General features: G+C 37.1%; 1 protein-coding gene across 1 annotated transcript in view; it reads right to left on the reverse strand.

Moving 5' to 3' along the window:
- The window catches only part of LOC127879950 (sister chromatid cohesion protein PDS5 homolog A-like), a 107883-nt gene that overhangs the window by 25155 nt on the left and 69668 nt on the right, over nt 1-13060 (reverse strand). Inside the window, exons 22-24 of the mRNA XM_052427082.1 lie at nt 12388-12456; nt 7330-7466; nt 587-710 (exon numbers count right to left, since the gene is read on the reverse strand). Coding sequence (XP_052283042.1) covers nt 587-710; nt 7330-7466; nt 12388-12456 — 330 coding nt within the window. The remainder of the gene's footprint in view (nt 1-586; nt 711-7329; nt 7467-12387; nt 12457-13060) is intronic.

Here is a 13060-nt window from a genome sequence, read left to right on the forward strand (position 1 = left end):
ATCCGAATGAGAAATAAAAAGATAAATAACACAATTTATCTATTCAAAACCCCAATCAACCAAGTGAAAAACAATATTTTAATTCAGAGCCGTAAAAGACACGTATACACCTGGTTGATCCGGAAAGAATATTGAAGGTTGGTTACCGATTTTTGGCTAGGTTGCATTGCACTGTGTTTAGCCTGGCCTGTATTGCGGTATTGAGGTGGCAGATTCCCAGTTAAAATTCCGGATGAGTTATTTCCCCTTGGAAAGTATAAGCATACGATAACAGGTCAGTATTTATGACATTAAAACACAGGACACAATCCATGATGACTACGAATTGCTAACCTGAATTCACTTTGCGTTTTATCAGGAAATCAAACTAGCAAAACTAGCGAGGCAGGGCAAATCTTGAACACAGTCAACACTTCAAAACATTTGATAAAAGCCCACTACCGGTGTATGATTTTCAAACCAAGAACTAAACCTCTAGGCCTTGTGGTTTCAGACTTTTCCTATTTAAGTTTCCACTTTTGAATGCATATTTAGCACTGCTGACCTACATGTACCTATAAAATAAGATATGAAAACCACTCCTTACGTTGATAAGCAAGGCCAGGGCCTGGAACTGCTCTCTCTGTATGAGGTCTGCAAACACGGGCTCCTCTGCCAGCTTGAGGATCACACAGCCGGCCTGCAGACGTAGACGGGCCAGCTCTGGCTTGCTGGGAGCAGAGAAAGAGGTGATAATAGCTTCATACAGTATGAGCCTCATTTTGGGAAAACTGGGCTTAATACATGTGCATAAGGGTTCAACCCAGATTTGCCTGTTCAGTCTGCACAGGCTAATCAGGGACAACATTTCACACTTTTAGGCAATTTTCTATGTAAAAGAAGTCTTTTTTTAATTAAAAACGCAGTTAAGGTGGAAATTGTCGTCCCTGATTAGCCTGTATTGAATGCACAGGCTAACCTGAGATGACACTTTAAGCACATGCATTTAACTAGTTTTCTCACAAAGAGGCTTTAATTTGAAGGGTGGGGTGGGTGGGGGGTGAAACTTAGCAGGGATGGGAACCATATATGCAAATCAGCCGAATATGTATATATATATACACAATTCTGATTCAAAAATTCGATTTTTAAGCAAAGAAACTTGTATAGGTGCAAAGTTGCCTGCATCAGTGATTTATTGGATAACAGCTACCATAAATTAATGAGATAATAATAGGCATACAAAAGTGTATCTGAAGATATGTGGTGTCTTCAGGACTCATGCTTTCATTTTAATTTCCCGCGAATATATCTATTCATACGACACGTGAACATTTAAAGTGTTCATGTGTCCTATAAATAGATAACATTGCAGAAAATTAAAATGGAATTAAATATGCAAAACAATAATAAAAACGAGCATTTTGTATCTACAAACATCTATTTTACCAGATCTGGCGTTGAAATTTCGGCAATTGCCATAAGGAACACTGATTTTTAATTGTTTAACTTTATTTTTCGAAATATTGTAGGAAATGTTCGTTGATTTTTGAGTGGTAATGGGGCTTTAAATAAACAAGAAACCGTCGGAGACGGGTGATGCTCCCCAAGTTTTTTTTTGTCACAATATTGCACTATATATTCAGATAAAAGGAAACGTCTTGAGGGCACAGTAGTTGGGTGGACAAGAATTTTTTTAAGATATTTTTCAAAAGACCATAACTCTGTGAAAAATCGTCTGACCAGAACCCGCTGATAATATGCACATCTCCTCTAAGGAGTGAAGCTTCCCATAGTAACATTGAATTCCGGTCATTAGTTGCTGAGAAATAGCCCGGACAAGAATTGCACTATATGTACAGTTAATGGAAAATTTCAAAGGGCCATAACTCTGTGGAAAATCATAAGACCAGAACCCGCTGATAATATGCACATCTCCTCTGGTAGTGAAGCTGCCCATAAAGTTTCATTGAATTCCAGTCATTAGTTGCTGAGAAATAGCCTGGACAAGAATTGTACTATATGTACAGTTAATGGAAAATTTCAAAGGGCCATAACTCTGTGAAAAATCATCCGAACAGAACCCGCTGATAATATGCACATCTCCTCTTGGTAGTGAAGCTTCCCATTAAGTTTCATTAAATTCCGGTCTTTAGTTGCTGAGAAATAGCCCGGACAAGAATTGTACTGTATGTACAGTTAATGGAAAATTTCAAAGGGCCATAACTATGTGAAAAATCATCCTACCAATACCCGCTGATAATATGCACATCTCCTCTTGGTAATGAAGCTTCCGATAAAGTTTCATTGAATTTCAGTCATTAGTTGCTGAGAAATAGCCCGGACAAGAATTGCACTATATGTACAGTTAATGGAAAATTTCAAAGGGCCATAACTCTGTAAAAAATCATAAGACCAGAACCCTCTGATAATATGCACATCTCCTCTTGGTAGTGAAGCTTCCCATAAAGTTTCATTGAATTCCGGTTATTAGTTGCTGAGAAATAGCCCGGACAAGAATTGCACTATATGTACAGTTAATGGAAAATTTCAAAGGGCCATAACTCTGTGAAAAATCATCCGACCAGAACCCGCTGATAATATGCACATCTCCTCTTGGTAGTGAAGCTTTCCATAAAGTTTCATTGAATTCCGGTCATTAGTTTCTGACAAATAGCCCAGACAAAATTTGTGCACGGACGGACACACGAACACACAGACGGACGGACGGACAGACAGACGAAGCGGCGACTAAATGCTCCCCCCAAAATTTTTGAGGGGAGCATAATTATGTAGGAAAAACATCTCGAGTTATGACTCTATTTTTACGTTCATTTATGCTCGGTGAAAAGTTACTTCTCCCTCAAACGTTATTGTAGGCTGATAATTAATATTGTTTGAATTGTTTGAATTGAATTTGTGTTACATTGGATTATTGGAGATTTATATATATATGTATTTATTTTACACAAGTGGAATGTATGTTTTCAATACTGACGAGTTAATATTATGCATGTTTTGGTAAATGACGCAATGACAGCACAACATGGCAATATCTAAGCATTTAACGTATTTATCATGTGATATGTGTAATAACCCTGGTTTGCGGCTTATATTGGAGTTACATTGTATGTTTATTTTATGTTGACTCAAGACCACAGTTTGAACTGGACATGCAAGTAAGAACTAGTGTAATATCAGTTTTTAATAATAAAACAAAGAATAAATGAAATGTATGACATTGAAGACTATGATTCAAGAATGTTTACAAAATGGCTCATTTTGTAGTGGCAAAACAATAATTAAAATGGTGAAAATGAATGGCGAAAATAAATTTTGCCCCGGTGAGAGCCGGTTTGAGTGGTTTTATCTGTCAGTTTGCACAGGATTTAATACACATGTTTAATCTATTGTCCAAGATAATCGAAATGTTATTCGCAGTTCAGAATCTCACAAGTTACACAACAGAGGCAAACCAATCATTTTACTTACTTAATCCATATATGAAATCCATGATTATTCCATCAGAAATAAGTTACCAATTTTATTAAAATTTTGTTCAATTGATTCAGTCTCAAGAGAATTTATTTCAAACCAGATATATGTTCTAAAGACAATTGGGATTCTAACTACTAGTAAGGTTAAACAAGTCACAATCCCACCAATCTGCTATTTGGAATTATTTAACTTGCTCAAGTTATGACATAAACAACCTGTAAACTAGAGCTTTGTCACAGACGTGAAGTATACCCCCTCATGATGCATTGACACAGACTATTTTGCATTCTGTCTTCACAAAACAAGAGGAGCTAATTTATGGCGATTTTTAAGAATTATTATGCCATTATCATTTATGAAATTTTGACCTTCCAACTCTTGAATTCTTTCACATGACACGCTATCCAATGACAGTGAACAAAATAAATGTACAGAGTCATTTTAAAATCTCACAATGAATGACATAGTTATGGCCCGGACAAGATTTTTTATGGCCATTTTTGACCTTTGAACTCAAAAAGTGACCTTGACCTTGAAGATATCGACATAATTCTTTCGTGTGACACACCGTCCAATGATGGTGAACTAATGATTTAACAAGGGACAAAATTGTCACAAAACCAGGTTTTGATTGTGAAAAAAAATCTGATAAAGGGAGAAAACTCAAACTGAACTTTTGAAATGAACAAACAAAATTAACCCCCTTTGTAAGTTTGTTTTTAAAAAAAATATATTTTTAGTCGTGGCGACCTTGACATTGGAGATATTGACGTGATTCTTTCGTGCGACACACCGTCCCATGATGGTGAACAAATGTGCCAAATGATTTTAAAATCTCACAATGAATGACATAGTTATGGCCAGGACAAGCTCATTTATGGCCATTTTTGACCTTTGAACTCAAAGTGTGACCTTGACCTTGGAGATATCGACGTAATTATTTCGCGCGACACACCGTCCAATGATGGTGAACAAATGTGCCATATGATTTTAAAATCTGACAATGAACGACATAGTTATGGCCCGGACAAGCTTGTTCCGCCAGCCCGCCAGCCAGCCTGCCCGCATTCGCCAATCTAATAACCAGTTTTTTCGTTGTTCCTTCGGAAAACCTGGTTAAAAATCTCACAATGAACGACATAGTTATGGCCAGGACAAGCTCATTTATGGCCATTTTTGACCTTTGAACTCAGTGTGACCTTGACCTTTGAGATATTGACGTAATTCTTTTGCACGACACATCGTCCAATGATGGTGAACAAATGTGCCAAATGATTTTAAAATCTCACAATGAACAACATAGTTATGGCCCGGACAAGCTAATTTATGGCCATTTTTTACCTTTGAACTCAAAGTGTGACCTTGACCTTGGAGATATCAACGTTATTCTTTCACTCAACACACCTACCAATGGTGGTGAACAAATGTGCCAAATGATCTCACAATAAACGACAAAGCTATGGCCCGGACAAGCATTTTACCTTTGAACTCAAAGTGTGACCTTGACCTTTGAGATATTGACATACTTCTTTCATACTTCTTTCTTACATACTGTCCCATGATGGTGAACAAATGTACCAAGTAATTTTAAAATCTAATGATATATGACATAGTTATGGTCCGGACAAACTTTCTGTGTAAAACGAGTGACCCCGTGACCTAGTTTTCGACACTGCATGACCCATATTAAAATTTGACCTAGACATCATCTAGCTACATCTTCTGACCAAGTTTGGTGAAGATTGGATGAAATTTTCGGGACAGACAGACCGACAGACCGACAAAGTGACTCCTATATAGCTCCCATTACCAGTAATGGGGGTATAATAAGTATAGTATTGAAATACATGAGCATTGAGGGTAATATTTTTACCTAATGAAAACAAGACTATTGCCAAGCTCCACCATTGTCAGAAATTCCACCATTGTCAGAATATTCTTTTTATTTGTTGCCATAGCAACCAGAATTTTTGACGTAGGAACAAAATGACGTGCATAATGTCAATATTACCATCTATCCATGTGCCAAGTTTCATGAAAAAATATTACGAACTTTTAAAGTTATGGCAGGATCCAGAAAACCACAATTTTTAGCAGTAGTTCTAGTCTATTTGTTGCCATAGCAACCAGAATTTTTGACGTAGTAACGAAATGAAATGACGTGTATAATGTCCATATTGCCATCTATCCATGTCGCATGTTTCATGAAAAAATATTAAGAACTTAAAATTATTGCAGGATCCAGAAAAGTGTGACGGACGGACGGACGGACGGACGGACAGACAGACAGACAGAGTGCAAACCGTAAGTCCCCTCCGGTGAAACCGGTAGGGGACTAATAAAATGTATTAAGCGACAGATGACATGCATAATATCAATTATCATTGTCAAAAATGTTAGCTCTATCCACCCTTTTCAAAGATGCAACAAAGACAAGATTGATAAAGCTATTTGTGGCAACAGGAACAGTAATATGTTCCAAACATTCCTAAATTCATACATTTGAATCTTAGGATTAAAAGTAAATTATTTGAATATATTCAAATAATAAAAATATTCCAATATCATTTCAATATATGTTCCCATCCCTACATAACTGTGTACTTAAACAATTATTTTACAATAATAACTCAAGGCATGTTTTTGGGATATGCATGGTCATGAATATATCACAAACAAGCAAATTCGTTGAATTGATATCCCCGGCAAAATAAATTCTTCTGGACACAAAAGTGTTCTGGATGGATTCAAAATGTGTGATTTTGACCTTTGTGTGTGACTTTGACCATGACCCTAGCAACCTGAATCTTATATTTGACACTCGGCTAGATAATGGAGAACAATTGTGGGCAGTTATTACAGAATCCCTTGATGCATAGTAAAGGAATGACTAAATAATGAATAATTCATCAAATTTGTGACTTTGACCTCAATATGCAACCTTGACCTTAGCTCCTTGGATTATTGGTGTTGAATGTGAAGCACCCCCAGATGATTGAGAACAACTATGGCAAGTTTCATGGCTCTGGTTCATGTGTTAATGGAGATAAAGCTCTAAGCTTATATTAAAAAGCATTTTTTCAAGATACCAAGGGCCATAAGTCTGTCATTAACAGATAGTGTACAATGCAATTTGGTGTGCATCATCCTCTTATCCATATATATACTCATACTAAGTTTCAATGAAATCCGCCAAAGCACTTCCAATATATGGCTCTGGACACAAAAGTGCATGACAAAATGACAACGCCAAAATAATATCCCTCCGCCTATGGCAGGGGATATAACAAGCAAGCTTTCATTTTTATTTCATTATAATGTTGCTAGAGTACTTCGTTAATTATGAATTCGGCAGATAATTAAACCAATTTTAACCATTTCCCACTCAGAAGCAAAGTGAACATGGCTGTATGCAACCAGCATTAAACCAGAACAGCCTGGGTGTAACTGGCAATCTGTTCAGGTTTTATGCTGTTTTATGCTTTCAGTATCTTAGAAATGGAAATGAGGCCTTTACAATTTGAAACTAGTACAAATGGTCTTTAATTTCATTTGATTATCTAAGTGACTACAAACAGGCCATCATATGTATTTAAGAGTTAAATGGTAAACTAAGCTTACTGCATTTGCGTAAAGAAGCGTCCCAGATACGCCTGTGCAGTCCAAACAGGCAAATCAGGGACACCACATTCCACATTAATCTTATTTTTCATGAATATGAAGGCTCTTCTTTATGAAAATATCATCTAGGCGGAAAGTGTTATCCCTGACTGCACAGGCTAATTTGGGACAAAGCTTTACACACTTGCATTAAGCCAAGTTTTCCTAGACCCCAGCTTAGGGTTGCCATACTTGATGAGCCCCTTCTCCATAAGATCTCCCTCGTGTACGATGACCGTGTAGAGGAGCCTCAGGGTGGACGTGCAGCAGTTGTTGATGTTGCTCTTCAGTCCCAGCAGCCAACGCATTAGCAGCTTCATCGCTTGGAGCTACAAGGAGCGTATATCAAGGAATGTATATCAAGACTTCACCGCTTGCAGCTAAAGAAGTGCAAATCAAGGAGTGTTTATCAAACACAGAAGCTATCAAGGATTGTGTATAAACATCAGCAGCTTCATGGCTTGGAGCTACAGATTGTATACAAAGGATTATATATAAAAGGACTGTTAATAGGTTATATATCAAGGATGTATTATAAGAATTGTGTATCAAGGATTGTAGATCAAGGGGCCATAGATAAAGGAGTGTATATCAATGATTGCATATCAAGGAGCGTATATAAATATTATGCATAAAGGATTGTTTATCAAGGAGTGTATAAAAAGGATTGTACATCAAGGGACTATAAATCAAGATTGTATATCAAAGAGTGCATAACAAGGATTGTGTATCAAGGATAGTATATCAAGGAACGGTGAATCAAGATTGTATAACAAGGATTGTGTATCAAAGAGTGTATAAAAAGGATTATGTATCAAGGATACTATATCTAAGATTGAATATCATCAGCAGCACCTTAATCGCTTTCAGCTGATGGATCGTATACAGTCAATCTTGTATTAAGAGACCACTCAAGGCAGTAATCAAAGTACAAAAGTGGTCTCTTAAGAAAATGGTCTTTAAATAAAAAAGGCCATTCTGGAAGAATGCTTACCCTCAATTTTAATCTATATGAAGGATAATCTCTTTTGTACACAATGATTTAACTTTTATAATAAAATGAATATAAACACAATACATAAACAATATTTTACTTATAATGTGTTTTATTTTTTCACTTATTATAAATTATCATTTATTATAAATGAATTGTGTGTACATATTTATTTGCAAAAACAACATAGACAAGGAAATATTTTTCCTGAGAACAAAGAATTTGGCTAAAAATGTGCTGAGAAACGAAGCTAACCAGCCAGTGGAAGCCTTGAAACGTCTCAATTCCTAAGTCGGACGCAAATCTAAGGGCCTGAGCACAAATGACAGGGCCTGACACAGGCATTCTCCTCGTTGTTGCATCCTTAAACCACGTAAACACAAGATCATTAATGTCCTCGTTCCTCGTGCACCTCGCGCGTTTTTTTTTCACCTGACACATTATTTTACAAGCACCTCGGCTTACGCTTAAGAATGTTCTGAGTTTGAGTTTTACCGACTCCAAACTCATCTGCAATTTTACGTGCACTTTTACTCTTTTACAATTCCAAAACCCAAATTTTCTCGTTCAACGTTAACACTTTTCGTTTTGACATTTTAATTTCTGCATGTTCGCTTAAGGAAATCTGACTGGATTATGATACATAATGAGCTGAAAAAATTAAAACACGTCAATTGAAAACAAACAAACAGACCTGATTGGAAAATTTATTAAGTAAATAACAATGTGATTGGCTAACAAATATCTACTAACAAGGGCTGTTTGTAAAACATGCATGCCCCCCATATGGGCTCTCTGTTGTAGTGAGAGCCATTGTGTGAATATGTTTTTTGTCACTGTGACCTTGACCTTTGACCTAGTGACCTGAAAATCAATAGGGGTCATCTGCCAGTCATGATCAATGTACCTATAAAGTTTCATGATCCTAGCCATAAGCATTCTTGAGTTATCATCCGGACACCATTTTACTATTTCGGGTCACCGTGACCTTGACCTTCGACCTAGTGACCTGAAAATCAATAGGGGTCATCTGCGAGTCATGATCAGTCTACCTATCAAGTTTCATGATCCTAGGAATAAGCGTTCTTCAGTTATCATCCGGAAACCATTTTACTATTTCGGGTCATTACCTTTGAGATATTGACATACTTCTTTCATACTTCTTTCTTACATACTGTCCCATGATGGTGAACAAATGTACCAAGTAATTTTAAAATCTAATGATATATGACATAGTTATGGTCCGGACAAACTTTCTGTGTAAAACGAGTGACCCCGTGACCTATTTTACTTATAATGTGTTTTATTTTTTCACTTATTATAAATTATCATTTATTATAAATGAATTGTGTGTACATATTTATTTGCAAAAACAACATAGACAAGGAAATATTTTTCCTGAGAACAAAGAATTTGGCTAAAAATGTGCTGAGAAACGAAGCTAACCAGCCAGTGGAAGCCTTGAAACGTCTCAATTCCTAAGTCGGACGCAAATCTAAGGGCCTGAGCACAAATGACAGGGCCTGACACAGGCATTCTCCTCGTTGTTGCATCCTTAAACCACGTAAACACAAGATCATTAATGTCCTCGTTCCTCGTGCACCTCGCGCGTTTTTTTTTCACCTGACACATTATTTTACAAGCACCTCGGCTTACGCTTAAGAATGTTCTGAGTTTGAGTTTTACCGACTCCAAACTCATCTGCAATTTTACGTGCACTTTTACTCTTTTACAATTCCAAAACCCAAATTTTCTCGTTCAACGTTAACACTTTTCGTTTTGACATTTTAATTTCTGCATGTTCGCTTAAGGAAATCTGACTGGATTATGATACATAATGAGCTGAAAAAATTAAAACACGTCAATTGAAAACAAACAAACAGACCTGATTGGAAAATTTATTAAGTAAATAACAATGTGATTGGCTAACAAATATCTACTAACAAGGGCTGTTTGTAAAACATGCATGCCCCCCATATGGGCTCTCTGTTGTAGTGAGAGCCATTGTGTGAATATGTTTTTTGTCACTGTGACCTTGACCTTTGACCTAGTGACCTGAAAATCAATAGGGGTCATCTGCCAGTCATGATCAATGTACCTATAAAGTTTCATGATCCTAGCCATAAGCATTCTTGAGTTATCATCCGGACACCATTTTACTATTTCATCGTGACCTTGACCTTTGACCTAGTGACCTGAAAATCAATAGGGGTCATCTGCGAGTCCTGATCAATCTACCTATCAAGTTTCATGATCCTAGGCCTAAGCGTTCTTGAATTATCATCCGGAAACCATTTTACTATTTCGGGTCACTGTGACCTTGACCTTTGACCTAGTGACCTCAAAATCAATAGGGGTCATCTGCGAGTCCTGATCAATCTACCTATAAAGTTTCATGATCCTAGGCCTAAGCATTCTTGAGTTATCATCCGGAAACCATTTTACTATTTCGGGTCACTGTGACTTGACCTTTGACCTGAAAATCAATAGGGGTCATTTGCGAGTCATGATCAATCTACCTATCAAGTTTCATGATCCTAGGGCTAAGCGTTCTTGAGTTATCATCCGGAAACCATTTTACTATTTCGGGTCACCGTGACCTTGACCTTTGACCTAGTGACCTCAAAATCAATAGGGGTCATCTGCGAGTCATGATCAATGTACCTATGAAGTTTCATGATCCTAGGCCTAAGCGTTCTTGAGTTATCGTCTGCCAACCACCTGGTGGACGGACAGACCGACCGACAGACCGACATGAGCAAAGCAATATACCCCCTCTTCTTCGAAGGGGGGCATAATTAGCATAATTACAAATTGGTAATGTACGGATTTCGGCAGATGTTGCTGATTAATAGTTTATTTTCCGCACTTCTCAGGAAATGTTTGTCACGTACAGTGCATTGTTTCTGCACCTGTTATCTATACTCGAGAAAAATCGGCGTTGTCTCTTAACGTTCCACATAGTAAATTATTTAAGCTGTAGACTATGCGTAATATGTCTTCTATTATTCAACTCAATATATTGATACGCAGTCTACAACAATACCGGTCAGAACCGATCAACGAGACAAAGCATAATCATAATGGTTGGTGTGAAAACAAAGCAGAGGTGAAACAGTACATCTTATCGGCTTAGATAAACAATTAACACGGATTTTTCCCTGAAAGATCAATAGATTAACCACTTTTACCTCCTAGTGGTTGCTTAATTCAAGATTCGGACATCAAAATACACAAAAATCAGTGGTCGCTGGTCGCGTAAGACAAAAGTTGCTTAATAAAAGTGGTTGCATCCACAAGATTGACTGTATTAAGTATTTTAAATCAACAAGGATTGATGTCCAGGATTTGTATATCAAGAGTTGAATATCAACATCAGCGCCTAAAGGAGTGTATATAAAAGATAAAGCCTAAGCATGCTACACAGGCTAATCAGGGACGACACTTTCTGCTTTTATGAAATTTTTATCATTTTAAGGAGGTTACTTCTAAATAACAAGCGGGCCAGATGGCCCTAGTTCGCTCACCTTTTTTTACAAGGCCTTGTTCATTTGTTTCCAGTAGTTGAAAACTCAGTACTCTAGAGCATATTAAGATTGGTTCTCTTCTGTTTACTTTTGCAGTGTGAGCATAGGATTAATTCTGATTGAGTACTGTCCATTTGCATTTTTTTTGCAATGCAAACATTTGCAAGTAATGCTAATTCTACATGTGTTTACAAGGTTTTTTGTAAGATTTGGACAAATGTGGCCTCTTGAGTGTCTTTACAAGGTTTCTCTATAGCCAAATAAGGAAAACTGCCCCGCACACTGGCGGCCATGTTTTTCAATGGACCGGAACCACTTTTGAACTCAACCAACATATTATCGAGACAAACATTTTGACAAAGTTACGTGAAGATTGGGCATGAAATGTGACTTCTACAGTGTTAACATGGTTTTTCTTTTTTTTGACCTAGTGACAAGAAATGTGGCCTCTAGGGTGTTTACAAACCAAATGTGGACGACGGACGGATGGACGGACAGACGACGGAAAAAGACCGGTCACAAAAGCTCACCTGAGCAATCAGGTGCGCTAAAAATCCAGTGTGGGCACAAGTGTAATACCTGATTAGTGTTTGTGCACATGCATTGCCAGAGCATGGCTCTTACACTGAATCGTGCGTTTTGCGATGCTCAAAACCAACTTCAGAATAAGCTAAATATTTTTCATGACTCAGAACTCCAACTACAATGGCTGTTGCAAGGAGACCCTACCTTAGCATTGGTCTCCTCTGTGACATGGTGGTCCCCATACCAGCTGTCAATTACTGGCTCTCCATGTGTCTGCAGGTGAGAGAAACATACGTGGTTAGTGATAATACCTGCACGTTCAAAGCATTGAAACTATAAAGATCTTAAGAGTTTGTAAATCTTACTGGCTCTCCATGCATCTGTAGGGGAGAAAAACATATATGCAGGAAAACATGGGTAGTTTGTTAAAAAACCTGTATGTTCAAAACAATTAAAACTATTAAGTTCTGAAAAGTTTGGTCAACATTGAGAATTTCATTTTTTCACGTCATAAAATGCTTCGAAATAGAAACACTGAAGTTATTTGATTGTGGAATTACTCATATTATTTTTATATTACTTAACTATATAGATCAGTGAGGATACAAATAAATAATTTTTATCCCAAATTTGTACAAAAAAACAACTCATAAATACAGCCTTATAGATGAAACAAGTGACCCCAAGAATTGTGCCGAAATTGAAAAGTGAAGCGAAGGCTTTGAAAATGCTAGATAGAAGACTATCGCATGATGTCAGATAACAAATACACTGCAACTCCAATATATTGCGGTTGGTGGGGTCCAGAGATTGCAACCGTGATATATTATATCTCGCACACAATATAACTTGCAAGTTCATTCATGCATGTATATGT

Source organism: Dreissena polymorpha, chromosome 4 (genome assembly GCF_020536995.1).
Source record: "Dreissena polymorpha isolate Duluth1 chromosome 4, UMN_Dpol_1.0, whole genome shotgun sequence".
NCBI lineage: Eukaryota > Metazoa > Mollusca > Bivalvia > Myida > Dreissenidae > Dreissena > Dreissena polymorpha.